Here is a 27,422-nt window from a genome sequence, read left to right as displayed (position 1 = left end):
CGGAATTATCTGGACGTGTGAAACCGGCCTAAAGGTGTATTGCATAACGATGTAACACTAAAGAATAACAGACAAAATATATAAGTAAGACCGTGTCAATTCAACTGATCATGAACCAAGGAGAGAAAATTAGCAATAAAGTCCATGTGGATGAAATCAATAATTCCCTGGTAGTAAAGAATTCCAGACTACGCTAAGGCCGGCTTCACACTTGCGAGTTTTACGGACGTAAGAGCGCAGAAACTACGTCCGTAAAACTCGCAAAAAATATGGCACAATTATTCTCTATGCCTCTGCTCCTATCTGCCGTATTTTACTGATCAGTATTATACGGCTTTCTACGGCCGTACAAAATCGCAGCATGCTGCGTTTGTCACCGTACTGCGCAAGAAATACGCCAATGAAAGTCTATGGAAGCGTGAAAAATACAGATTACACACGGACAAGCAGTGTGACTTGCGAGAAATACGCAGCGCTGTTAGAGAGAAAAGCCGGTAATTCAGTGCGGTGTACAGTAAAATCACACTGACAGCTTACAGTAGAATAGGTAGAATAAATGTGTACACATAGAATAGGTATATATATATATATATGTCAGTGAGACACATATATGTATATATATTAATATTTATTCCAGCGCTATACAGCTTGAAAGCCGGTAATTCAATTACCGGCTTTTTCTTTCTCCTTCCTAAAACCCGACATGATTTGAGACATGGTTTACATACAGTAAACCATGTCTTCTCTCCATTTTTTTTGCAGATTCCACACTACTAATGTCAGTAGAGTGTATCTGCAAAATTTGGCCGTTCTAGCTCTTAAAATAAAGGGTTAAATGGCGGAAAAAATTGGCGTGGGCTCCCACGCAATTTTCTCCGCCAGAGTAGTAAAGCCAGTGACTGTGGGCAGATATTAATAGCCTGGAGAGGGTCCATGGTTATTGCCCCCCCCCCCCCCCGGCTAAAAATATCTGCCCCCAGCCACCCCAGAAAAGGCACATCTGGAAGATGCGCCTATTCTGGCACTTGGCCACTCTCTTCCCATTCCCGTGTAGCGGTGGGATATGGGGTAATGAAGGGTTAATGCCACCTTGCTATTGTAAGGTGACATTAAGCCTAATTAATAATGGAGAGGCGTCAATTATGACACCTATCCATTATTAATCCAATTGTAGTAAAGGGTTAAATAAAACACAAACACATTATTTAAACTTATTTTAATGAAATAAAAACAATGGTTGTTGGAGTATTTTATTCTACGCCCAATCCAGTCACTGAAGACCCTCGTTCTGTGAAAGAAAAAACATAATAAACCAACAATATACTTACCCTCCGCAGATCTGTAACGTCCAACGATGTAAATCCTTCTGAAGGGATTAAAACCTTTTGCAGCAAGGAGCTTTGCTAATGCAATGCTACTCCTCGCTGCAAAACCCCGGGGAATGAGTCTTTCTAGGAAAGTTCCCACAATCTATGAACAGCCAGCAGAGGGCGCCTCACCGCAAATGAAGCTAAATATAGCTCATTGATCTATATTTAGACTCATTCCCCGGGGTTTTGCAGCGAGGAGTAGCATTGCATTAGCAAAGCTCCTTGCTGCAAAAGGTTTTAACCCCTTCAGAAGGATTTACATCATTGGACGTTACAGATCTGCGGAGGGTAAGTATATTGTTGGTTTATTATGTTTTTTCTTTCACAGAACGAGGGTCTTCAGTGACTGGATTGGGCGTAGAATAAAATACTCCAACAACCATTGTTTTTATTTCATTAAAATAAGTTTAAATAATGTGTTTGTGTTTTATTTAACCCTTTACTACAATTGGATTAATAATGGATAGGTGTCATAATTGACGCCTCTCCATTATTAATTAGGCTTAATGTCACCTTACAATAGCAAGGTGGCATTAACCCTTCATTACCCCATATCCCACCGCTACACGGGAATGGGAAGAGAGTGGCCAAGTGCCAGAATAGGCGCATCTTCCAGATGTGCCTTTTCTGGGGTGGCTGGGGGCAGATATTTTTAGCCAGGGGGGGGGCCAATAACCATGGACCCTCTCCAGGCTATTAATATCTGCCCTCAGTCACTGGCTTTACTACTCTGGCGGAGAAAATTGCGTGGGAGCCCACGCCAATTTTTTCTGCAATTTAACCCTTTATTTTAAGAGCTAGAACGGCCAAATTTTGCAGATACACTCTACTGACATTAGTAGTGTGGAATCTGCAAAAAAAATGGAGAGAAGACATGGTTTACTGTATGTAAACCATGTCTCAAATCATGTCGGGTTTTAGGAAGGAGAAAGAAAAAGCCGGTAATTGAATTACCGGCTTTCAAGCTGTCTAGCGCTGGAAAAAATATTAATATATATACATATATGTGTCTAATGACATATATATATATATACAGTATATATATATATATATATAGACAGTATATATATATATTTTTCTTTTTGGGACACATGGATCATTTCTATAGCGGTATGTTGGTTTTGCAAGCCTGCGAGAAAACCACGCAGTACGGATGCCATACGGATTACATACGGAGGATGCCATGCGCAAAAAACGGTGACACACCCTGCCTACGGAGGAGCTACGGACCACTATTTTCGGGACATTTCAGCGTATTACGGCCGTAATATACGGACCGTATTTTCATACGCTGAGTGTGAAGCCGGCCTAAGAGGGGCAACAAGGAGTGTACAGGCTCACCCACCATCCACCCCAGATTATGATTTTCTGTACTCTGCACTTTCTTTTTCAGTCTAATTTACCATATTAGTGTAGTGAGATTTCTTTAACCCCTGGTATAGAGCTACTGCTTTTTGATTTCCATGTTTTACATTATATAGAAATTGAAGGAAAAAATTCAGGTGGTATGCCCTGGGCATTCGGCTCTAAAATATATAAATATGATCTGACCCCCACTGGAATGCATACCAGTCTTTCCATAAGGGCTTGTTTCCATTTGCGAGAAACACGTCCGTGTCTCGCATGTGGAAACGAAGCACTGGCGCCGGCACTCCAGAGCGGAGCGTGCGGCCGCATAGCAACACATGGAGCCGCTCGCTCCGCTCCGGAGTGACGGCGCCAGAGCTTCGTTTCCACATGCGAGACATGGACGTGTTTCTCGCAAATGAAAACAAGCCCTAACCCTCTGAAACAATCCACTACTCCACCACTTAGGCTACTTTCACACTGGTGTTTTTTTTAATACGTCGCAATGCGTCGTTTAGGGGAAAAAACGCATCCTGCAAAGTTGTTTGCAGGATGCGTTTTTTGCCCCAGAGTTACATTACCGACACATTGCGACGTATTAACACACATCACAACCGTCTTGCGACGGTTGCGCCGTGTTGTGGCGGACCGCCGGGAGCAAAAGACGTTAAATGTAACGTTTTTTGCAGCCGACGGACCGCTTTTTCCGACCGCGCATGCGCGGCCGGAACTCCGCCCCCACCTCCCCGCAACTTACAATGGGGCAGCGGATGCGCCGGAGAAATGCATCCGCTGCACCCGTTGTGCGGCACAACAAACGCTAGCGTCGGAATCTCGGCCCGACGCAATGCGACGGGCCGAATCCGACGCTAGTGTGAAAGTAGCCTTAAACTATTGGATTGGTGCAACCATGAATAGAGCCATGGATTAGGCACAGCTCATACTCTGCTATCCATAGCTTTTTATAAGGTTTCTAAATGTTTCTAGCCTATTGTTTTCCCCACATAGGGAACCAAATTGGGAAATTGTGGAGAACACAAACACCACTTTACCAGGTTAGATTATCCTACATCAGATAGTTGCAACCTGCACTACGTACAGTGGAATAAGAATTGATTTATCCCAATATATTAACAATTCAGAATATTTCCTAGAACTAACTGATTCAGTTTATAATCGGATGTATGGCTTTATTGACAAGGCCGATGAACAAAAACATATTGTCTGTTTGTAGCATGGTTTTTTTTTTCTTCTTCCAGGCTATCATAACTGAAGCCATCAATAGCATTTGAGGAGCTGATCATGTGAATCAATGGCTGTACAGCTAGGGAAAAAAGGAATGGGGACAGGGGCTACCTAGTCTGGCCCCCCACCATAGTTCAAACGTCTCGGACCGCAGTCTGTTAGTTTTGATTACAGACCTAGGTCAGTCACATAGAAACTTTACTAATGGTCCAACCCCCATAACCTGTATATACATAAAGGCACTCTGGCCCAAAGTTTTTGCCGCCTAATCTGAGAGCAGCATAATGTAGAGAAAGAGACAGTGATTCCAGTGATGTGTCACTTACTGGGCTTGAGGTAGATTTGCTAAAATCACAGTTTTATCAGTAGGAGATTATCAATAGAGAACTAGTAAACCTTCTGTAATGTAAACCTCCATATTAATGAACTCTGTACAACCCTGACACAGCTTTCTGTATACAGTACCTTATGCGTAGGCAGAAAGCTGCCAATCAGGGGTTTGGGTGGGGTTATACAGAGGTCAGCATTCAAAGAACTTCTAGACCTGCAGCAGATAAAGCAGCGATCTTTTCAAAACTGCAGCAAGTAGCCCAGTAAGTGATACATTGTTGTAATTATGGTCCACTCGCGCTACATCATGCTGCTTTCCCTAGTTCAAATTTCCATTGGCAACTATCAAAAGCCTTGGCAGCATTGAGTGAAAAGACAGTTCTACACCCCTTTCGTCTCCAGACTTATTTGCATATTGAGATCAGCTTACAAAATTAGTTAATTCATTGCCAAATATTTTCTTAGCCTAAAGCTGGTTTGATCTGCAAACACTACATCGAGAATGACACTTGTCAATCTATTATCCTAAACCTTCGCAAACAACTTTGCATCTGTACAGAGCATTGAGATCTGGTGGTATGAGTCCGGAACTGACAGATTTTCCACAGTTTCAGAATCAATGACTTTGGTCTCTGTCTTAGATTTGGGCAGAACTTTGTCCTCCTCTGCAGGGGTGAGCCGACTAGTGGATGTCCGGGTTTGAGCTTTATTTCAAACTTCGGTTCAGGCATCAAAACTTGCCCTCAAATTGACTCCAAACCCAATAGAAGTCAATGGAGATGCATAGTTCGATACGTTAAAATGGCTGTAAAATGGTCATAGTAAGGGCTAGGGGGCTTCAAAAGGAAGAAAAATGAGGGTAAGAGCAGGGCAATTGTGGAGTGCCCCATCAGGGCAAGGGGGTACTCGGTACCGGGTCCGGTTGGCTGAAAGGGGGGATGTCACGGTGGCTGACCCACTCCGTGGCCCTGGGACGTCCATATAAAAGGGAAAGGTTTTTAAAGGGATAAAGTTTATGTTCTTGACGCCACCTGTGGTATTCGGTCAGGGTGACCGACGCTGCTTTAAGGGGTCCGCTGGGGTGATGTTATGGCAGCTAGATGGTATACCTTCCCACAGGTGAAGTATGTCCCCAGGGCTTCCCGGTGTATAGATGATAGAATGGTGAGATGTGCAGTGAAGAACGAGGACACAGGTTTGCAGTCTCTTTAACTTGTTTACTGTTGGTTTCAGCAGCCACAGTCCAGGGCACCAGATCACAAGGCAGGTAGAGTCCGGCCGGTTTGGAGGCAAGTCCAGAGTCCCCTTGTCCAGGTGGAAATCAATAGCCTTCCCTTGCACTGTAGTGGTGTAGTCCCTTACTGCCTATGGCTTCAAATAAGGTCCTCTCAGATGTTGTGTCTCTCTGTCCCCCGTAGTCAGATAGGACAAAACCCGTGTGGCTTGAGGCGGTTTATAGGGACTCTAGCATGCCCCAGCCTCGGAGGGGTGCCACCGTGCCTCCTGGGTGTAGGTACGGACAGGTAATGTGCAATTAGCTGTCCTGCCAGTCTCTGAAGTAAGGCGTAGAGGTCCTTACTACCTCGGTGTTCCGGCTACCAGTTATCTGCACCTCAGAAGGAGGCAGCCTGCTCGGGGCTGGTCCCCTTCTGGTATCCTCTCCTGTGCTTTGCTTTCCTGCATGCTCACTGCAACTTATTCAGCTTTTTATGTGCCTCTTTCCTGGGAGCTGCAGCTCTTAGGTCATGCACAGCTCCGTTGACCCTCTGTCCTCCTGAGACCAATGTCTGGAACTTTCTAGCTCTCCCTACAGACTACCAGTTATATATATAGGGGGAGTCACCTAGTAAATAAGATCAAAAGCTCCCCCTGGTGGCCTGGAATATGAATGTGTTGCATGCTTGAAGTACCTAGATGCTGTTATCCTTTTTTGCCTCCAAACGTAGCATCACTCTCCCCTGGAGGAAAGCAATGCCACTGTGACGACCAGGACCCTGGGGCGCCACAATTGCACTAAAACAAATGTGGATAGGGAATTGACTTAAAATAAAAGAGAATAAAAAAAAAATTAAAAAAGTGATCTTGAACCAAGATGCAGAGCTGCAAGTGGCTGAGGAGGAGGTGGAGGTTGACGTGTAGGGGGAGGAGGTAGCCAACATTGTTTTTGTGTTCATTTTTCATTTCTTTTTTCATTTTTTTGGGGGGGTACTCTGAAAAGAGGCTCTTTGGGGGCACTCTGCATACAGGCAGTGTAATAATCTGCTGGCCACTCTCTCTCTCTCTGTATACAGGCTATGTAATACTCTGCACATATGATCATGTTGCTGCTGCTGGTGGTGTAGCTGCTGCAGGGAGAGGGAAGACATGGTTGATCTGCGCTACACACCCAAATGAAACACCTTCTGGTCCATGCAGGGAACAGGACGTTCTGCATAATTTCATAGGCCCAGCTAGCGCTGGACCACTGGCGAGGCTAAAACAAGTAGAGGTGGTTTTTTGATTGGATGGCTGAGAGTCCCTTCAGTTCCTTTGCTTTGTCTTCCACCTGGTTCCCTGCTGAAAGTGCAGAGCTTGCATCTGCTTGCCATGGGCAGATACCGTAGGTCTCACCCCCTTGCAAATCAGGCTAGTAGTCTGTGCCCCTAGTCATGCAGCGTCACTTCTGCTTTTTGATGACTCTGCTGGCTGTGTTTCTGTGGTCCATCCATCTGGCCCTGCACCACAAGTAGAAGAGATTGAGGGCGCTGATGGCCAACCACTTGTTCTCTTTGAGGATGAGTATGTGGGAGAGGTAGCTTTCTGCTGTGTTCAGACCAGCAAGGAGGGCAGGGGTGAAGAATTGGTGAAACATCATGAGGGAGATGAGTATTGTGAAGAATATTGGAGATATACAGTAATTCCATGTCAAGCATTTGTATCCTATTTGACATGGGATTATAAAAATCCCTTCAGTGTGCAGACCAAGCGGCAACAGGGGGGTCAAGAATCAAAGGGCTGTTAGTGATAGAACTGACACCATGTCCATCTCAGAGCAGAACAAAAGGCTTGCTGCCATGTGGAGACCATGAGATCAAAATTGCTTTGTCATCTATGATTCCACAAGGAGCTATGGAGATACTATACGTCCTAGCCATACCTTGTATATTTATGAGGTCTCTGGATTGTACCGAATGCTTTCTAGGGTCTCGATCCGTACTAGAACCTAGGGTTATGGAGATACATAGAACAGCTAGTAGATGCCAGGTAGAGAACCAAAAAGAGAATCTGGTCTTATAAATAGCTCAACAAGAATCATAATATAAACCAAAGAGAAAGAAAAATTGGATACTAGATCGTTCAAAATTATGAACTAATCTATATTATAAGTTCATAAAAACAAAAACAGAAAAAAGATTCTATATAGTAACATTTTGGGAGAGCAGCGACACCAAAGTGCCACGTCCAAACAGAAGTCATGGTCTATGAAATCAGTGGCACTTTAGTGTTGCTGCTCTCCCCCACTATTACTATTTATAATTTTTTATCTGTTTCTGTTTTTATGAACTTATAATAAAGCTTTGTTTGGTCTTAATGAATAGCAGGAGCCTGGCTGAAACTGATGGCACCAAAACCACCGCCATAGGGCCGTCCAGAACGGAGTTATGATCTATTATAGGTTTAGGAGTTATGCAGCTGCAGAGGCACGGGGAGGTGATTTAGATTCAGCACAAAGGACAAGAGGGGTATGATCCAGAGGGACTAAATGCTCGTGTAAAGCATGGCCTATTGCTTTTTCTCTGGGGTGGCAGTAATGACATATTGTGTGGGGAGAAGTCAAGCAACAGAGGGGACCACAAGCCTCCCATGTGTCAACCCCTCCCCTGCCAGCCAGGACTGTAATCTACTGGTAACTGACCCACATATTCTGCTCGTATCTTTTGTCCTACCACTATTGTATTTGCATATCTGACCATTATATTCAGGTGCTTCTCACAAAATCATAATATCATCAAAAAGTTAATTTATTTCAGTTCTTCAATCATATATTATATAGAGTCAATACAAACAGAATGATCTATTTCAAGTACCGTACTTATTTCTGTTCATGGTGATGACTATGGCTTACAGCCAATGAAAACCCAAATGTCATTATCTCAGAAAATTAGAATAATTAACAAAAAAACACATGCAAAGGCTTCCTAAGCCTTTAAAAACGTCCGTTAGTCTGTTTCAGTAGGCTCCACAATCATGCTGACTTGACAGTTGTCCACAAGGCAGTCATTGACACACTCCACAAGGAGGGTAAGCCACAAAAGGTCATTGCTAAAGAAGCTGGCTGTTCACAGAGTGCTGTATCCAAGCATATTAATGGACAATTGAGTGGAAGTAAAAAGTGTGGTTGAAAAAGGTGCACAAGCAACCAGGATAACCACAGCCTTGAAAGGATTGTTAACCCCTTAATGACCAGAGATTTTTTTGGCTTTGTGTTTTTGTTTTTCGCTCCCCTCCATAACTTTTTTATTTTTCCATCAATATGGCCATGTGAGGGCTTATTTTTTGCAGGATGAGTTGTACTCTTGAACGACACCATTGGTTTTACCATGTCATGTGCTAGAAAACAAGAAAAAATTCCAAGTGCGGTAAAATTGCAAAAAAAAAAGTTCAATCCCACACTTGTTTTTTCATTTGGCTTTTTTGTTAGGTTCACTAAATGTTAAGACTGACCTGCCACTATGATTCTCCAGGTCATTATGAGTTCATAGACACCAAAGATGTCTAGGTTATTTATTATGTAAGTGGTGAAAAATAAATCCAAACTTTGCTAAAAAACAAAAATTGCCCAATTTTCCGAGACTCCATTTTTCAAGATCTCGGGTCGGGTAAGGGCTTATTTTTTGCACTCCAAGCTGACTTTTTTAATAATACCGCCCCCGGCACATTAACCCCTGGCACACCGCGATCAAAGATGATCGCGATGTGTCGGCGGTGCAGGGAAGCATCGCGCAGGGAGGGGGCTCCCTGCGGGCTTCCCTGAGCCCCCCGCAGCAACCCGATGTGATCGCGTTGCTGCGAGGGTCTTACCTCCCTCCCTGTCTGCTCCAGACCCGGATCCAAGATGGCCGCGGATCCGGGTCCAGCAGGGAGGGAGGTGGCTTCACAGAGCCTGCTCAGAGCAGGCACTGTGAAGCCTGCAGCACTGTGAGTCAGATCAGTGATCTGACAGAGTGCTATGCAAACTGTCAGATCATTGATCTGTGATGTCCCCCCCTGGGACAAAATAAAAAAGTAAAAAAAAAAATTCTCAAATGTGTAAAAAAAAAATATATATTCCTAAATAATGAAAAAAAAAAAAAAATTATTCCCATAAATATATTTCTTTATCTAAATAAATAAAAAAAAAAACAATAAAAGTACATATATTTAGTATCGCCGCGTCCGTAACGGCCCGACCTATAAAACTGGCCCACTAGTTAACCCCTTCAGTAAACACCGTAAGAAAAAAAAAAAAAAAAAACGAGGCAAAAAACAACGCTTTATTATCATACCGCCGAACAAAAAGTAGAATAACACGCGATCAAAAAGACAGATATAAATAACCATGGTACCGCTGAAAACGTCATCTTGTCCCGCAAAAAACGAGCCACCATACAGCATCATCAGTAAAAAAACAAAAAAGTTATAGTCCTGAAAATAAAGCGATGCAAAAATAATTATTTTTGCTATAAAATAGTTTTTATCGTATAAAAGCGCCAAAACATAAAAAAATGATATAAATGAGGTGTCGCTGTAATCGTACTGACCCGGAGAATAAAACTGCTTTATCAATTTTACCAAGCGCGGAACGGTATAAACGCCTCTCCCAAAAGAAATTCATGAATAGCTGGTTTTTGGTCATTCTGCCTCACAAAAATCGGAATAAAAAGCGATCAAAAAATGTCACGTGCCCGAAAATGTTACCAATAAAAACATCAACTCGTCCCGCAAAAAACAAGACCTCACATGACTCTGTGGACCAAAATATGGAAAAATTATAGCTCTCAAAATGTGGTAATGCAAAAAATATTTTTTGCAATAAAAAGCGTCTTTCAGTGTGTGACGGCTGCCAATCATAAAAATCCGCTAAAAAACCCACTATAAAAGTAAATCAAACCCCCCTTCATCACCCCCTTAGTTAGGGAAAAATTAAAAAATGTATTTATTTCCATTTTCCCATTAGGGCTAGGACTAGGGCTAGGGTTAGGGCTAGGGTTAGGGATAGGGCTAGGGTTAGGGCTAGGGTTAGGGCTAGGGTTAGGGCTAGGGTTAGGGGTAGGGCTAGGGTTAGGGTTAGGGCTAGGGTTAGGGCTAGGGTTAGGGCTAGGGTTAGGGTTAGGGCTAGGGTTAGGGCTAGGGCTAGGGTTAGGGCTAAGGTTAGGGCTAGGGTTAGGGTTAGGGCTAGGGTTAGGGTTAGGGCTAGGGTTAGGGCTAGGGCTACAGTTTGGGTTGGGGCTAAAGTTACAGTTAGGGTTTAGATTACATTTACAGTTGGGAATAGGGTTGGGATTAGGGTTAGGGGTGTGTCAGGTTTAGATGTGTGGTTAGGGTTACCGTTGGAATTAGGGTTAGGGGTGTGTTTGGATTAGGGTTTCAGTTATAATTGGGGGGTTTCCACTGTTTAGGCACATCAGGGGCTCTTCAAACGCGACATGGCGTCCGATCTCAATTCCAGCCAATTCTGCGTTGAAAAAGTAAAACAGTGCTTCTTCCCTTCCGAGCTCTCCCGTGTGCCCAAACAGGGGTTTACCCCAACATATGGGGTATCAGCGTACTCAGGACAAATAGGACAACAACTTTTGGGGTCCAATTTCTCCTGTTACCCTTGGGAAAATACAAAACTGGGGGCTAAAAAATAATTTTTGTGTGAAAAAAAAAGATTTTTTATTTTTACGGCTCTGCGTTATAAACTGTAGTGAAACACTTTGGGGTTCAAAGTTCTCACAACACATCTATATAAGTTCCCTGGGGGGTCTAGTTTCCAATATGGGGTCACTTGTGGGGGGTTTCTACTGTTTAGGTACATTAGGGGTTCTGCAAACGCAATGTGACGCCTGCAGACCATTCCATCTAAGTCTGCATTCCAAATGGCACTCCTTCCCTTCCGAGCCCTCCCATGCGCCCAAACGGTGGTTCCCCCCAACATATGGGGTATCAGCGTACTCAGGACAAATTGGACAACAACTTTTGGGGTCGAATTTCTCCTCTTACCCTCGGGAAAATACAAAACTGGGGGCTAAAAATAATTTTTGGGGGAAAGATTTTTTTTATAATTTTCACGGCTCTGTGTTACAAACTGTAGTGAAACACTTGGGGGTTCAAAGCTCTCACAACACATCTAGATGAGTTCCTTAGGGGGTCTAGTTTCCAAAATGGTGTCACTTGTGGGGGGTTTCTACTGTTTAGGTACATTAGGGGCTCTGCAAACGCAATGTGACACCTGCAGACCATTCCATCTAAGTCTGCATTCAAATGGCACTCCTTCCCTTCCGAGCCCTCCCATGCGCCCAAACAGTGGTTTCCCCCCACATATGGGGTATCAGCGCACTCAGGACAAATTGGACAACAAATTTTGGGGTCCAATTTCTCTTGTTACCCTCGGGAAAATACAAAACTGGGGGCTAAAAAATAATTTTTGTGGGAAAAAATTTTTGTTTTATTTTTACGGCTCTCCATTATAAACTTCTGTGAAGCCCTTGGTGGGTCAAAGCGCTCACCACACATTTAGATAAGTTCCTTAGGGGGTCTACTTTCCAAAATGGTGTCACTTGTGAGGGGTTTCTACTATTTAGGTACATTAGGGGCTCTGCAAACGCAACATGGCGTCTCATCTCAATTCTGGCAATTTTGCATTGAAAAGTCAAACGGCGCTCCTTCCTTTCCGAGCTCTCCCATCCGCCCAAACAGTGGTTTACCCCCACATATGGGGTATCAGCGTACTCAGGACAAATTGTACAACAACTTTTGGGGTCCAATTTCTTCTCTTACCCTTGGAAAAATAAAAAATTGGGGGCGAAAAGATAATTTTTGTGAAAAAATATTTTTTATTTTTACGGTTCTACATTATAAACTTCTGTGAAGCACTTGGTGGGTCAAAGAGCTAACCACACCTCTAGATAAGTTCCTTAGGGGGTCTACTTTCCAAAATGGTGTCACTTGTGGGGGGTTTCAATGTTTAGGCACATCAGGGGCTCTCCAAACGAAACATGGCGTCCCATCTCAATTCCAGTCAATTTTGCATTGAAAAGTCAAATGGCACTCCTTCGCTTCCGAGCTGTGCCATGCGCCCAAACAGTGGTTTACCCCCACATGTGGGGTATTGGCGTACTCAGGACAAATTGTACAACAATGTTTGGGGTCCATTTTCTCCTGTTACCCTTGGTAAAATAAAACAAATTGGAGCTGAATTAAATTTTTTGTGAAAAAAAGTTAAATGTTCATTTTTATTTAAACATTCAAAAAATTCCTGTGAAGCACCAGAATGGTTAATAAACTTCTTGAATGTGGTTTTGAGCACCTTGAGGGGTGTAGTTTTTAGAATGGTGTCACACTTGGGTATTTTCTATCATATAGACCCCTCAAAATGACTTCAAATGAGATGTGGTCCCTAAAAAAAAATGGTGTTGTAGAAATGAGAAATTGCTGGTCAACTTTTCACCCTTATAACTCCCTAACAAAAAAACATTTTGGTTCCAAAATTGTGCCGATGTAAAGTAGACATGTGGGAAATGTTACTTATTAAGTATTTTGTGTGACATATCTCTGTGTGATTTAATTGCATAAAAATTCAAAGTTGGAAAATTGCGAAATGTTCAAAATTTTCGCCAAATTTCCGTTTTTTTCACAAATAAACGCAGGTACTATCAAAGAATTTTTACCATTGTCATGAAGTACGATATGTCACGAGAAAACAATGTCAGATTCACTGGGATCCGTTGAAGCGTTCCAGAGTTATAACCTCATAAAGGGACAGTGGTCAGAATTGTAAAAATTGGCCTGGTCATTAACGTGCAAACCACCCTTGGGGGTAAAGGGGTTAAGAAAAGGCCATTCAAAAATTTGGGGGTGATTCACAAGGGGGGACTGCTGCTGGAGTCATTGCTTCAAGAGCCACCACACACAGACATATCCAGGACATGGGCTACAAGTGTCGCATTCCTTATGTCAAGCCACTCATGTCCAATAGACAACGCCAGAAGCGTCTTACCTAGGCCAAGGAGAAAAAGAACTGGACTGTTGCTCAGTGGTCCAAGGTGTTTTCAGATTAAAGTAAATTTTGCATTTCATTTGGAAATCAAGGTCCCAGAGTCTGGAGGAAGAGTGTAGAGGCTACAATCCAAGCTGCTGGAAGTCTAGTGTGAAATTTCCACAATCAGTGATGGTTAGGGGAGCCATTTCATCTGCTGGTGTAGGTCCACTGTGTTTTACCAAGACCAAAGTCAGTGCAGCCATCTACCAGGAAATTTTAGAGCACTTCATGCTTCCCTCTGTCGACAAGCTTTTTGGAGATGGAAATTCTCCAGCAGGACTTGGCACCTGTCCACACTGCCAAAAGTACCAATACCTGGAGAATCTATGTGGTATTGTCAAGAGGAAGATGAGACACCAGACCCAACAATGCAGATGAGCTGAAGGCTGCTATCAAACCAACCTGGGCTTCCATAACACCTATGCAGAGTAACAGGCTGATTGCCTCCATGCCACACTGCATTGATGCAGTAATTGATGCAAAAGGAGCCCTGACCAAGTATTGAGTGCATTTACTGAACATACATTTCAGTAGGTCAACATTTCAGATTTTAAAATAGTTTTTCAAGCTGGTGTTATAAAGTAATCTAATTTACTGAGATAGTGATTTTTGGGTTTTCATTGGCTGTAATCCCTAATGATCAACATTAACAGAAATAAACACTTGAAATAGATCACTCTGTTTGTAATGACTCTAGATAATATATGAGTTTCACATTTTGTATTGAAGAACTTAAATACATTAACTTTTTGATGATATTCTAATTTTGTGAGAAGCACCTGTATGTATAACCACTGTGTATATAATGTATTGTCTAGTGTGCCCTTAAGGTGATTAAATTTATAATTGGGCTGCTCTTTTATCTTGATCCACAAATTCACATGTCTGTTTCTCAATTTAATGTTCCATGCTACCGGGGCTGGTTTCTGGCCCGATATTCCCATTAATGGACCAGGCTTATATCGATCGAGGAACTGGTGGCTGATAAGGTTCTGTTTCACAGGGGCTAGTGAAAGGGGCCTCCCAGCCTGTCAGAGTTGTGGGCGAGTGTTGTGCCACATCAGTGACAGTGTGGGCCACCTCCTCTCACTCCCTGTACCTTCCTGGGCCCATGTGGACAGGGGGTGTCTGTATAAAACTGTGACAAGCTGACCTTACCACGTAAGCTCGCTGATGTAATACAAATGTCACGTGGGGTGGCGAGGTGCGTATTCTTTATAATTGTTATTTGTTTAGAGCACCATTGATTCTATAGTGCTGTACATGAGGATGGGTTACATATAAAAGACATAAAAATTACAATGAACAAACTAATAGTGACAGACATATACAGAGGGGAGAGAACCCTGGCAGCACAATTTTCAACAGGATAATGGGGAAGGAGACAGTAGGTTTGGGAGTTGCAACAGCTCTGATATTGGTCAGGCAGCAGCTCTGGTAGTGGTGAGGTGGCTGTGGGGTCATTGAAGACTGCAAGCTGTCCTCAACAGATGTGTTTTCAAATTCCGTTTGAAAGTTCCGAATGTAGGGGATAATCGAATGTGTTGGGACAAAGAATTCTAGAGGATAATAATAATAATAATAATAATTTTATTTATATAGCGCCAACACATTCCGCAGTGCTTTACAATTTATAGAGGGGACTTGTACAGACAATAGACATTACAGAAATCACAGTTCAAAATGGATACCAAGAGGAATGAGGGCCCTGCTCGCAAGCTTACAAACTATGAGAAAAAGGGGAGACACAAGAGGTGGATGGTAACAATTGCTTTAGGATGGAGGATACTCGGGAAAACTCTTGCAGGCGATTGGATGAGGAATGTATGATTGTGGAGGTGAGAAGGAGGGAGGTCTTTGGAGGACCGGAGATTACGTGGTGGGAGATATCGGGAGATTAGTTTAGAGATATATGGGAGAGACAGATTATGGATGGCAAGAATTGGGAGCTTATGAAGGGATTTGCAGAGGGGAGAAGCAGAGGAGTGTTGAGGACAGAGGTGGATTACTCAGGTAGCAGAGTTAAGGACAGGCTGGAGAGGTGCGATGGGGATGATGTGGCATGTGATGTTTTGTGCTGCTTTGAGTACTCAACCATCATGACCAGCACTGCTGATGCCATCATCAGCGTTACTATCTCATTTCTATGCCTTCTTGATAAATCACTTCAGACAATGATGGATGAGGTTGTGGCACAGTAGGAAGAGGGGGAGGAACAGGGAACTATCAGACCAGTCTTCCACACATGGCTCGGAGGATGGGTTCCTGTTTCAACAGCGGCCAGGTACACACAGGATTGTGGGTCGGGGGATACAGAGGACAGCTGCACAATGGTGCCTGCACGACAACCGCCGAGTTGCACAGATTGTTACAAGTGCTGATTACTGGGTGGCAACCATGCTGGATTCCTGTTACAAGCACAATGTTGGAGCTTTACATTTGTCAGTGGAGCATGATAAAAAAATGCAGGAATACAAGCACATGCTGGTAGACATACTACTGAGAGTGTCCTCACCTGACAGCAGGGGCACCACATCGGAAGGGAGGGTTATCATGGTGGAAATGTTGAAAACCTTCCTCAGCATGCCATCCAGCACCACCATCTGATATGGTCAGTAACAGCAAAAGGCAACGTTTTTGTTATTCCTGTGTAGCATCTCACTCGAGAGTAACGTGTTAAAAAAATGCAACTGACCTTGTTGGTTCTGGTACAGACTAAGTATCCTGACACAGCAGTCCCTAGTTCTGCCGGTGGGTATAGAGATAGCCCTATCCAAAGAATTAGTAGATGACAACTTGGACCTAACCTGCTTAAACGTCCATCAAGTTGATTCACGTTCTACAAGAGGACAAGTCTGCTTAACAAACTAAAAATGTTACAATGAGTAAAGTACCATAAATAACACACCCCTGTCCACAGCCAACATGGGCAAGCTCGCATTCCTTAAAATTAACCAGGCATAGATCCCACCTTTTTTTTTATCTAAATAGAGAAGTATACCAGTTACACGAAGCAATTGTTAGACTCCACTGCAGTTTGTTCCTTCTATTTGTAATTCCCAATGTTTTGGGATCTCCCCAAATTTAAAATAAAACAAAAAAAGCAAAACAACCAGGGTCTTTTGCAGAGTACAGCAACACAAGCTTTTTTTTGCCGAGTACCCCCACAGAGGTTTTTTTTGCCGAGTACCCCCACAGAGACTTTTTTCAAAGTACTCCCACAGACACAGGTGCAGTGTAACAGTGTCTTTAGGCACAGTCACAGTACTCGCACAGAGAAGGATGCAAAGTACACAGAGGCCTTTTGGCACAGTACTCCCACAGACATCGGTGCAGAATACACTCACAGAGGCTTTTTTGCAGAGTGTGCACGCATAGAACCTAACACTATCCCTCACTGCTGTGGTGTCCTGTCCCTACACTAATCAGAGCAAAATGGCGGCGACACCCTGGATCCGTCATTTATGTAGGCCAGATCACATGTTGTGGCAGCTAGTCACTGCCGTGCCAATACTTAACATGGCTCTGATGGCTCCGGAAGTGCCTAAACAGCCTAAAAGCATGCACTGCCTAAAAGCTTGTTGAATGGCTACTCTGCAACCTTTCAATAAACTTTATCCAGCATCAAACCTGAACAGGAAAATGGACTTCCGGAAAAAAGTCTGTGTTCAGGAACCCCAAACTTTACAGATCGTGTTCGCTCATCCCTACTCCTCTGTAGCTCTATTAGCCTCTAAAAGTTCTGATAGCAGTAAATTCGAAAATGTTTCAAGAAACTCATCTGGGAGTCCAACAATGTTAGGGGCTTTCTCATCTAGAATCTTTTTAAGGGCTACTTCTAGTTATTCTAAAGTAGTTGGCCTATCTATCTGTTTTTTGCTCTTCATTTCTGCCTCCTCCAGAGTGTGCCTAGAAGTATACATATTTTGATAAAACTCATGCATAATGCACAATGAAGATTTGTCTCCAGCATTTCTGCACCTGCAGCCCCCCAGAGACCTGGTCATTGCAATAATGTCGCTCTGCCACTAAGGGGAGTGATGGTACGTCTGATGGCACTAAAGGAGTTCATCTGACCAGGTATCACAAGCACACATTACACTTCACACTCCAGCCACTAGGGGGAGCAAAAGGTTTTATTTATTAGGCCACTCCTCACACTGATAAAACAAGGGGTTGGATAGGAAGTTAGAGAGAAGCTGACTGGGTTTTGCCCAGTCAACATCCCGTGGCAGGGGGTGTTGTGGGGGAGACTTCAGGGGAGTCCCTGTCAGGCGTGGGAACCTGGCAGAGACTTAGCGACAAGGACAGATCGTTACAGATCCGCGCCTGCACTACCTTGCGGCGGCATCTAAAGAAAGGACACGAAGCGAAGGATATTGTGGACAGTGAGAAACGAGATCAAGCACAAAGGAGAGCCAGTAGGAGTCGTGCCCCAAGAATGGCAACATCCTACTGAGGCGCATAGCCGGTGACTGGAACACCGAGGAAGTAACTGACTTTATGCCTTACTTCAAATACCGCAGGACAGCTAATTATAGGTTGGCTGTCTACCTTACATCCCCTAAGCAGACATAGGGGGCAACCGTGGAGAGGGGCGTCTCTAGGGTCCCAGAATAGCTACGAGCCTTCCCGTCAAACAGGTGCGTCCTAGCCATAACAAACTTGGGGGACGGAGAATAGAAAGAACTAGAAAGAACGAGAACAGAAGTTGTGAGGACTATCCCGAATGCTCAGCAGGGAAGAACTACAACACACAGGCGCTAGTGGTAGGCACTGATTTCCACCTGCAAAGGGAACTCTGGATGTGCCTTCAGACCGGCCAGTCTCAGACAGCCCTGTTAACAGTGCTCTGGATTGTGGATCCCGAAGCCTTCAGTAAAAGGTAAAGAGACTGCAACCATGTGTCCTCGTTATTGACTGCACCTCACACCATCGCCACCTACACCACTGGGAAGCCCTGGGGACATACTTCACCTGTGGGAAGGTATACCATCTAGCTGCCAGCACATCACCCCAGTGGACCCCAAGCAGCGCCGGTCACCCTGACCAAATCATCTCTTTTATTGGACGCCCCTTAGCAGGGTCACGGACCGGGTCCAGGCACCGTGACATCCCCAGAACTGAGCCAGAGAGGACCGGTACCGAGTAACCCGCGGCCCTGCGTCTGGGGGCGCTCCACACCTATTAACAAAATTAGGTTATTTGTGTTTTTTTCATTACAGGTTTGAGTGCATTTTTTTTACATGCATTTTATCACATTTTCACTCTGTGGTTTTTGTATTTTTTTGGTATGTCATGTTTTAAATAAAGCTGCTTTCTTTTTGCTACTTCCTGATATTTTGTTTTGACAAAATTTTATTGCTACAGTTGTATTGCCATAATGCACTACAATGCCATAGGTCACGCACCATGTAGTGTGTGGATATTAGCACTTCGCTATTGCAGGGACAAAAATAAAATAAAACAAAGTTCGTGACACCAGGATGCACTAAATAAACCTCTGGTGCCTGGTAGTGTGATGTAATGTGGTGCACTACAAACAGTCCAGAAGACAGGAGGCCAGAGAGGCTATTGATAAACTTTACTTGCTGCACGAATGTACAGGTTCATCCAGATAAACACAGAATTAATAGAGATTCAATTCCAATGCACCAAATCACAGTTACTTTCTGGTATAGACGTGGTGATATAACAATGGTGCAGTGATTCCTGAGTCTTAACTTCTGCTGATGAGCAAAGACCTAATGTCCTAATCACACAGTTATCTGACATGAGACTGTGGTTTCTGGTTTACAGGAGTTCTGGCTGTCTCTTACCTTCTTCTTCACTTTTCTAGGCAACGCACTGGTACACAAAATGTCTCCTTCTCTCACAATGCTTAGCCAGAACCAGGTCATGTGGTCTAACTAATAATACATATATGAGCCACTTCTATGCACTGAATTCTAAGGTATATGATCTGCAAAGTGAAATGTGATCATTGTGCAAACATAATGAGGTAGCTGCTAGCTCTGCTGCAAGGCACATACACTACAATACAACTTTGGGGCATTACATACAGTTAGGGCCAGAAATATTTGGACAGTGACACAATTTTCGTGAGTTGGGCTCTGCATGCCACCACATTGGATTTGAAATGAAACCTCTACAACAGAATTCAAGTGCAGATTGTAACGTTTAATTTGAAGGGTTGAACAAAAATATCTGATAGAAAATGTAGGAATTGTACACATTTCTTTACAAACACTCCACATTTTAGGAGGTCAAAAGTAATTGGACAAATAAACATAACCCAAACAAAATATTTTTATTTTCAATATTTTGTTGCAAATCCTTTGGAGGCAATCACTGCCTTAAGTCTGGAACCCATGGACATCACCAAACGCTGGGTTTCCTCCTTCTTAATGCTTTGCCAGGCCTTTACAGCCGCAGCCTTCAGGTCTTGCTTGTTTGTGGGTCTTTCCGTCTTAAGTCTGGATTTGAGCAAGTGAAATGCATGCTCAATTGGGTTTAGATCTGGAGATTGACTTGGCCATTGCAGAATGTTCCACTTTTTGGCACTCATGAACTCCTGGGTAGCTTTGGATGTATGCTTGGGGTCATTGTCCATCTGTACTATGAAGCGCCGTCCAATCAACTTTGCAGCATTTGGCTGAATCTGGGCTGAAAGTATATCCCGGTACACTTCAGAATTAATCCGGCTACTCTTGTCTGCTCTTATGTCATCAATAAACACAAGTGACCCAGTGCCATTGAAAGCCATGCATGCCCATGCCATCACGTTGCCTCCACCATGTTTTACAGAGGATGTGGTGTGCCTTGGATCATGTGCCGTTCCCTTTCTTCTCCAAACTTTTTTCTTCCCATCATTCTGGTACAGGTTGATCTTTGTCTCATCTGTCCATAGAATACTTTTCCAGAACTGAGCTGGCTTCTTGAGGTGTTTTTCTGCAAATTTAACTCTGGCCTGTCTATTTTTGGTATTGATGAATGGTTTGCATCTAGATGTGAACCCTTTGTATTTACTGTCATGGAGTCTTCTCTTTACTGTTGACTTAGAGACAGATACACCTACTTCACTGAGAGTGTTCTGGACTTCAGTTGATGTTGTGAACGGGTTCTTCTTCACCAAATTAAGTATGCGGCGATCATCCACCACTGTTGTCATCCGTGGACGCCCAGGCCTTTTTGAGTTCCCAAGCTCACCAGTCAATTCCTTTTTTCTCAGAATGTACCCAACTGTTGATTTTGCTACTCCAAGCATGTCTGCTATCTCTCTGATGGATTTTTTCTTTTTTTTCAGCCTCAGGATGTTCTGCTTCACCTCAATTGAGAGTTCCTTTGACCGCATGTTGTCTGCTCACAGCAACAGCTTCCAAATGCAAAACCACACACCTGGAATCCACCCCTGACCTTTTAACTACTTGATTGATTACAGGTTAACGAGGGAGACGCCTTCAGAGTTAATTGCAGCCCTTAGAGTCCATTGTCCAATTACTTTTGGTCCCTTGAAAAAGAGGACACTATGCATTACAGAGCTATGATTCCTAAACCCTTTCTCCGATTTGGATGTGGAAACTATCATATTGCAGCTGGGAGTGTGCACTTTCAGCCCATATTATATATATAATTGTATTTCTGAACATGTTTTTGTAAACAGCTAAAATAACAAAACTTGTGTCACTGTCCAAATATTTCTGGCCCTAACTGTAGTCGTGTGGTTTACATGTGTTGTTAATTTTGTGCAATTTTATGAGGAAAATCCACAAATAAAACTCAGCACACCCGCAAGATAAATTGGCATGTTGTGGATTTTAAAAATGCACCATAGGACAGTTTTTAAGCAGTGTAAAAAAATGCTCTGATTTCAATAAATCCTATCCACTTTGCTGTAACTGTAAGGGGATGTTTCCACATTGCGTTTTTGCCTCATTTTTTTCTGCGCAAAATGCAGCATTTTTTGACAGATTTCTGAAATATGCAAATTTTTTTCCTTGCAGATTTAAAGCCGTTTCAAATCTGCAGCATGTCAATTATTCTTTTGTGGCATTTTTCACTCGTTCTAATGAATGGAGGAAAACACATCGCAAAATGCATAAACAATGCAAGCAAACATCTGTCAAAAATGCAAATCTTCTTATGCAGCGTTTTTCTTGCCAAGAGACCCGGTTTTGGTGTAGAACTGTCTGCAGTAAATACGCAATGTATGTACTTACCTTAAGCGAAAATACGCAGAGTAAAAAACTCACCAAAAATTTATTGTGAGAACTTTACCTTTAGATGTTTTTGATGTAGCTTTTCTCCTCAAACGCCCCTACAGATGGTTGTACCAAAATATTTTTTTTCTATTGGGAATGTTAATTTACATGCTATTTTCCTATGGAGTATAGTAGTAACACCACTTTATTCACAACTAATCTCCATAAGGAGGGCTGTCCCTCTCAGCAAAGTTACATAAAGGATGTTTCATTCAGCTAGCAAACATTGCACTACACTGATGAGGGGCAAATACCCTGAAACAACTGTCAACAGAAACAGGTTTGTGTCAATCAATAGTTATGTTACAAAGCTTGCTAATTGTGGTACACTGAATTAAATGTTAGCTGCCTCCAGTAGCTGGTGCAAGCAAGATATTTTATTTTGTTCCTGGGAGATAGCTATTTCGCATACATCAGGTTGATACAAATATTTTCTTGTTGTTCTAAGAACATCCAGGAAACTAAAGTTAATTCTCAGTACCCAAACAGATATTCTCTTTATTTGTCCTGTTTCTTTCTAGAAGTAAAAATGAGAAGCCGAGTCCAGCTGGAACTGACCTTCTGAAAGGTTTGGCTATGGTAAGTTGATATGTCAAAAATGACTGGAAAGCACTGATATCACTATCTTTGGCTGATCAATTTATTATGCAATTCTAAAAAAAATATACTTTCATGCTTCACTGTAGGATGATTCTCTTCTGGATGAAGTAGTTGAAGAAATAATGAGTCCCAACTTATCACTCCTTCCCCAAAAGATGAATTCTGGGACAGCACAGTATCCTTTCACCGTTTGTAATGTAATGTGTACAATGTATATACAGCTCTGGCAAAAATCAAGAGACCACTGCAAAATTTTGAGTTTGTCTGATTTTTCTTTTTATAGGTATATTTTTGAGTAAAATGTAAATTGTTCTTTTATTCTATACTAGATGGTGGCCCAATTCTAACTCATCGGGTATTCTAGAATATGTATGCATGTATGTACGTCGCACTTAGCACAGCCATGTAGTATATAGCACAGCCACGTAGTATATCACACAGACAGCCACTTAGTATATAACACAGCCACGTAGTATATAGCACAGTCACGCAGTATATAGCACAGCCACGTAGTATATAGCAGCCACATAGTATATAGCAGCCACATAGTATATAGCACAGCCCACGTAACACAGACAGCCACGTAGTATATAGCACAGCCACGTAGTATATAGCAGCCACATAGAATATAGCAGCCACATAGTATATAACACAGCCCACGTAAAATATAGCACAGCCCACGTAATACATAGCACAGCCCACGTAATATATAGCACAGCCCACGCAGTATATAACACAGCCCACGTAGTATATAGCAGCCATGCAGTATATAACACAGCCCATGTAGTATATAACACAGCCCACGTAGTATATAGCAGTGTGGGCACCATATCCCTGTTAAAAAAAAAATTAAAATAAAAAATAGTCCACAGAAGCTGTCCCGATGCTGCCGCCAGCTTCTGTTCCCAGTGATGCATTGCAAAATCACCCAGATCAGTTAGCGGTCTCGCGAGACCACTAAGTCATCTGGGTAATTTCGCAATGCATCACTGGGAACGGAAGCTGGCGGCAGCATCGCGCGCATCAGTGGATGGCGGAAGGTGAGAATAGCACAATTTTTTATTTATTTTTATTATTTTTAACATATCTTTTTACTATTGATGCTGCATAGGCAGCATCAATAGTAAAAAGTTGGTCCGGGATGGGGCGACCCATTGCCACTGACTGGAGGGGAGTAGGGAGGGGGCACTGACTTGAGGAGAGTAGGGAGGGGCTAATTCGCGGCCGGACTAAGCCTGTGGCTGACTGGTCGCGCCCGGCCATGACCAATCAGCAATGTGGGATTTCCGCGACAGACAGACAAACAGACAGAAGTGCCCCTTAGACGATTATATAGATAGAAGCTACTGACAACATGTCTCCGAAGTTTCAAGCAATAAATTTTGGATTTATTTTTTGAAAATGTGAAATGGTCAAAATAACAAAAAAAATGCATTGCTTGCAAACCTCAAATAATGCAAAAAACAAGTTCATAATCATTTCGAAACAACAATACTAATGTTTTAACTCAGGAAGAGTTTAGAAATCAATATTTTGTGGAATAACCATGATTTTTACTCACAGCTTTCATGCGTCTTGGCATGCTTTCCACCAGTCTTTCACACTACTTTTGGGTGACCTTATGCCACAACTGGTACAAAAATGTAAACAGTTCTTCTTTGTTTGATGGCTTGTGGCTATCCATCTTCCTCTTGATAACATTCCAGAGGTTTTCAATGGGGTTCATGTCTAGAGATTGGGCTGGCCATGACAGGGATTTGATGTGGTAGTTCTTCATTCACACCTTGATTGACCTAGCTGTGTGGCGTGGTGCATTGTCCTGCTGGAAAAACCAGTCCTCGGAGTTGGGGAACATTGCCTGAGCAGAAGGAATCAACAGTTTTTCTCTTTGCAGGCTGAAATTTGCCAAAGACCATAAGGATTGGACCATAGAGGACTGGAGTAAGGTAATCTTCTCTGATGAGTCTAATTTTCAGCTTTGCCCAACACCTGGTCATCTAATAGTTAGACGAAGACCAGGAGAGGTGTACAAGGCACAGTGTCTTGCACCCACTGTGAAATTCGTTGGAGGATCGGTGATGATCTGGGGATGCTTCTGCAAGGCTGGAATTGGGCAGGTTGTTCTTTGCGAAGGACGTATGAATCAAGCCGCATATAAGGTTATCCTGGAGAAACAGTTGTTTCCTTCTGCTCAGGCAATATTCCCCAACTCTGAGGAATGGTTTTTCCAGCAAGACAATACGTCATGCCACACAGCTAGTTCATTCAAGGTGTGGATGAAGGACCACCACATTAAATCTATGTCATGGCCAGCCTAATCTCCAGACCTGAACCCCATTGAAAACCTCTGGAAGGTAATCAAGAGGAAGATGGATAGCCACAAGCCATCAAACAAAGAAGAACTGCTTACATTTTTGTACCAGGTGTGGCATAAGGTCACCCAAGAGTAGTATGAAAGACATATATACAATATGTATATATATATAGTACAGACCAAACGTTTGGACACACCTTCTCATTTAAAGATTTTTCTGTATTTTCATGACTATGAAAATTGTACATTCACCCTGAAGGCATTTAAACTATGAATTAACACATGTGGAAATATATACTTAACGAAAAATTGTGAAACAACTGAAATTATGTGTTATATTATAGGTTCTTCAAAGTAGCCACTTTTTGCTTTGATGACTGCTTTGCACACTCTTGGCATTCTCTTAATGAGCTTCAAGAGGTAGTCACCAGGAATGGTTTTCACTTCACAGGTGTGCCCTGTCAGGTTTAATAAGTTGTGTTGTGCAGAAGTCTGGTGGATAGACAGCTGATAGTCCTACTGAATAGACTGTTAGAATTTGTATTATGGCAAGAAAAAATCAGCTAAGTAAAGAAAAACGAGTGGCCATCATTACTTTAAGAAATGAAGGTCAGTCAGTCCAAAAAATTGGGAAAACTTTGAAAGTGTCCCCAAGTGCAGTGGCAAAAACCATCAAGCGCTACAAAGAAACTGGCTCACATGAGGACCGCCCCAGGAAAGGAAGACCAAGAGTCACTTCTGCTTCTGAGGATAAGTTTATCCGAGTCACCAGCCTCAGAAAGCGCAGGTTAACAGCAGCTCAGATTAGATACCAGGTCAATGCCACACAAAGTTCTAGCAGCAGACACATCTCTACAACAACTGCTAAGAGGAGACTTTGTGCATAAGGCCTTCATGGTAAAATAGCTGCTAGGAAACCACTGCTAAGGACAGGCAACAAGCAGAAGAGACTTGTTTGGGCTAAAGAACACAAGGAATGGACATTAGACCAGTGGAAATCTGTGTTTTGGTCTGATGAGTCCAAATTTGAGATCTTTGGTTCCAACCACCGTGTTTTTGTGCGATGCAGAAAAGGTGAACGGATGGACTGTACATGCATGGTTCCCACCGTGAAGCAAGGAGGAGGAGGTGTGATGGTGTGGGCGTGCTTTGCTGGTGACACTGGTGGGGATTTATTCAAAATTGAAGGCATACTGAACCAGCATGGATACCACAGCATCTTGCAGCGGCATGCTATTCCATCCGGTTTGCGTTTAGTTGGACCATCAATTATTTTTCAACAGGACAATGACCCCAAACACACCTCCAGGCTGTGTAAGGGCTATTTGACCAAGAAGGAGAGTGGTGGGGTGCTACGCCAGATGACCTGGCCTCCACAGTCACCAGAAATGAACCCAATTGAGATGGTTTGTGGTGAGCTGGACCGCAGAGTGAAAGCAAAAGGGCTAACAAGTGCTAAGCATCTCTGGGAACTCCTTCAAGATTGTTGGAAGACCATTTCCGGTGACTACCTCTTGAAGCTCATCAAGAGAATGCCAAGAGTGTGCAAAGCAGTCATCAAAGCAAAAGGTGACTACTTTGAAGAACCTAGAATATAAGACATAATTTCAGTTGTTTCACACTTTTTTGTTAAGTATATAATTCCACATGTGTTAATTCATAGTTTTGATGCCTTCAGTGTGAATATACAATTTTCATAGTCATGAAAATACAGAAAAATCTTTAAATGAGAAGGTGTGTCCAAACTTTTGGTCTGTACTGTATATAGATTAATATAATATATTAAAAGTTTTAAGCAGGTATATAAAAATGCTGCAAAGTAGGAAAATAGAAGTGTTTTTTTTATTTTTATCAATTAACTATATTCAATGTGTATGAGCAAAAGAGAAATCAAATCAATATTTGATGTGATCGCCCTTTGCCTTCAAAGCATCAATTCTTCTAGAAGCACAGTTTTAGGAGGAACTCAGTAAGGAGGTTGTTCCAAACATATTGGAGAACTAACCAAAGGTCTTCTGTGGATGTATCCTTGCAGCAATCCTTTGGCCTCTTCATGTAATCCCACACTGACTTGATGATGTTGAGTTCAGGGCTTTTTGGTGCCTAATCTTCTCTTTCAGGATTTTTTTGTTCTTTATCTTTATGCTAGATGCTCTGCTTGTTTGTTTTCCTGCTGCAGAATATATTTGGAGCCAATCAAATGCCTCACTGATGGTACTCCATGTTGGATAAGTATCTGACTTTATATCTGAGCACTGAGGATGGTCACACCTTTATTCCTGACCAAAACCCCATGCTGGGTTTTGCAATGCATCTCCAAACTTGATGCATGATCAATACATGCAATACATACGAATACATGCAGCCGCAGCTCCGCTCCTGAGTGACGGCGGCAATGCTGGGTATCAACATGCGAGACTCGGCCGTATTTCTCGCATGTGTGATCCCGGGCTAAAGAAGATATTTCAAGTAAGCTTCTCAAGTTCACTGTTTCTAGGAATCTTGACAGGACCCTAAAGTCGTACTCTCGTTTTTTATTGCAATGCTTATCATTTATGACGTTAACTAAATGTACACAATTAGTTATTTTTCTTTAATTAAACTTTTATAAGACAAATGCAAAGAAGAAGGTTGGAAGCATCTATAGATCACACTATTCTTCTTATAAAAGAGGAAATTATCCTTGAGGTCAG

The 27,422-nt window shown here is 42.7% G+C and overlaps 1 protein-coding gene across 1 annotated transcript in view; it reads left to right on the top strand.

Moving 5' to 3' along the window:
- Nucleotides 1-27,422, top strand: part of LOC138658308 (uncharacterized) — a 192,294-nt gene that overhangs the window by 104,338 nt on the left and 60,534 nt on the right. Inside the window, exons 7-9 of the mRNA XM_069745784.1 lie at nt 22,337-22,394; nt 22,502-22,590; nt 27,342-27,417. Of these exons, the coding sequence (XP_069601885.1) occupies nt 22,337-22,394; nt 22,502-22,590; nt 27,342-27,417 (223 nt within the window). The remainder of the gene's footprint in view (nt 1-22,336; nt 22,395-22,501; nt 22,591-27,341; nt 27,418-27,422) is intronic.

Source organism: Ranitomeya imitator, chromosome 1, assembly GCF_032444005.1.
Source record: "Ranitomeya imitator isolate aRanImi1 chromosome 1, aRanImi1.pri, whole genome shotgun sequence".
In the NCBI taxonomy this organism is placed as follows: domain Eukaryota; kingdom Metazoa; phylum Chordata; class Amphibia; order Anura; family Dendrobatidae; genus Ranitomeya; species Ranitomeya imitator.
Note: the sequence above shows the minus strand (reverse complement) of the source record. Positions and strands in the feature narration are given on the sequence as shown.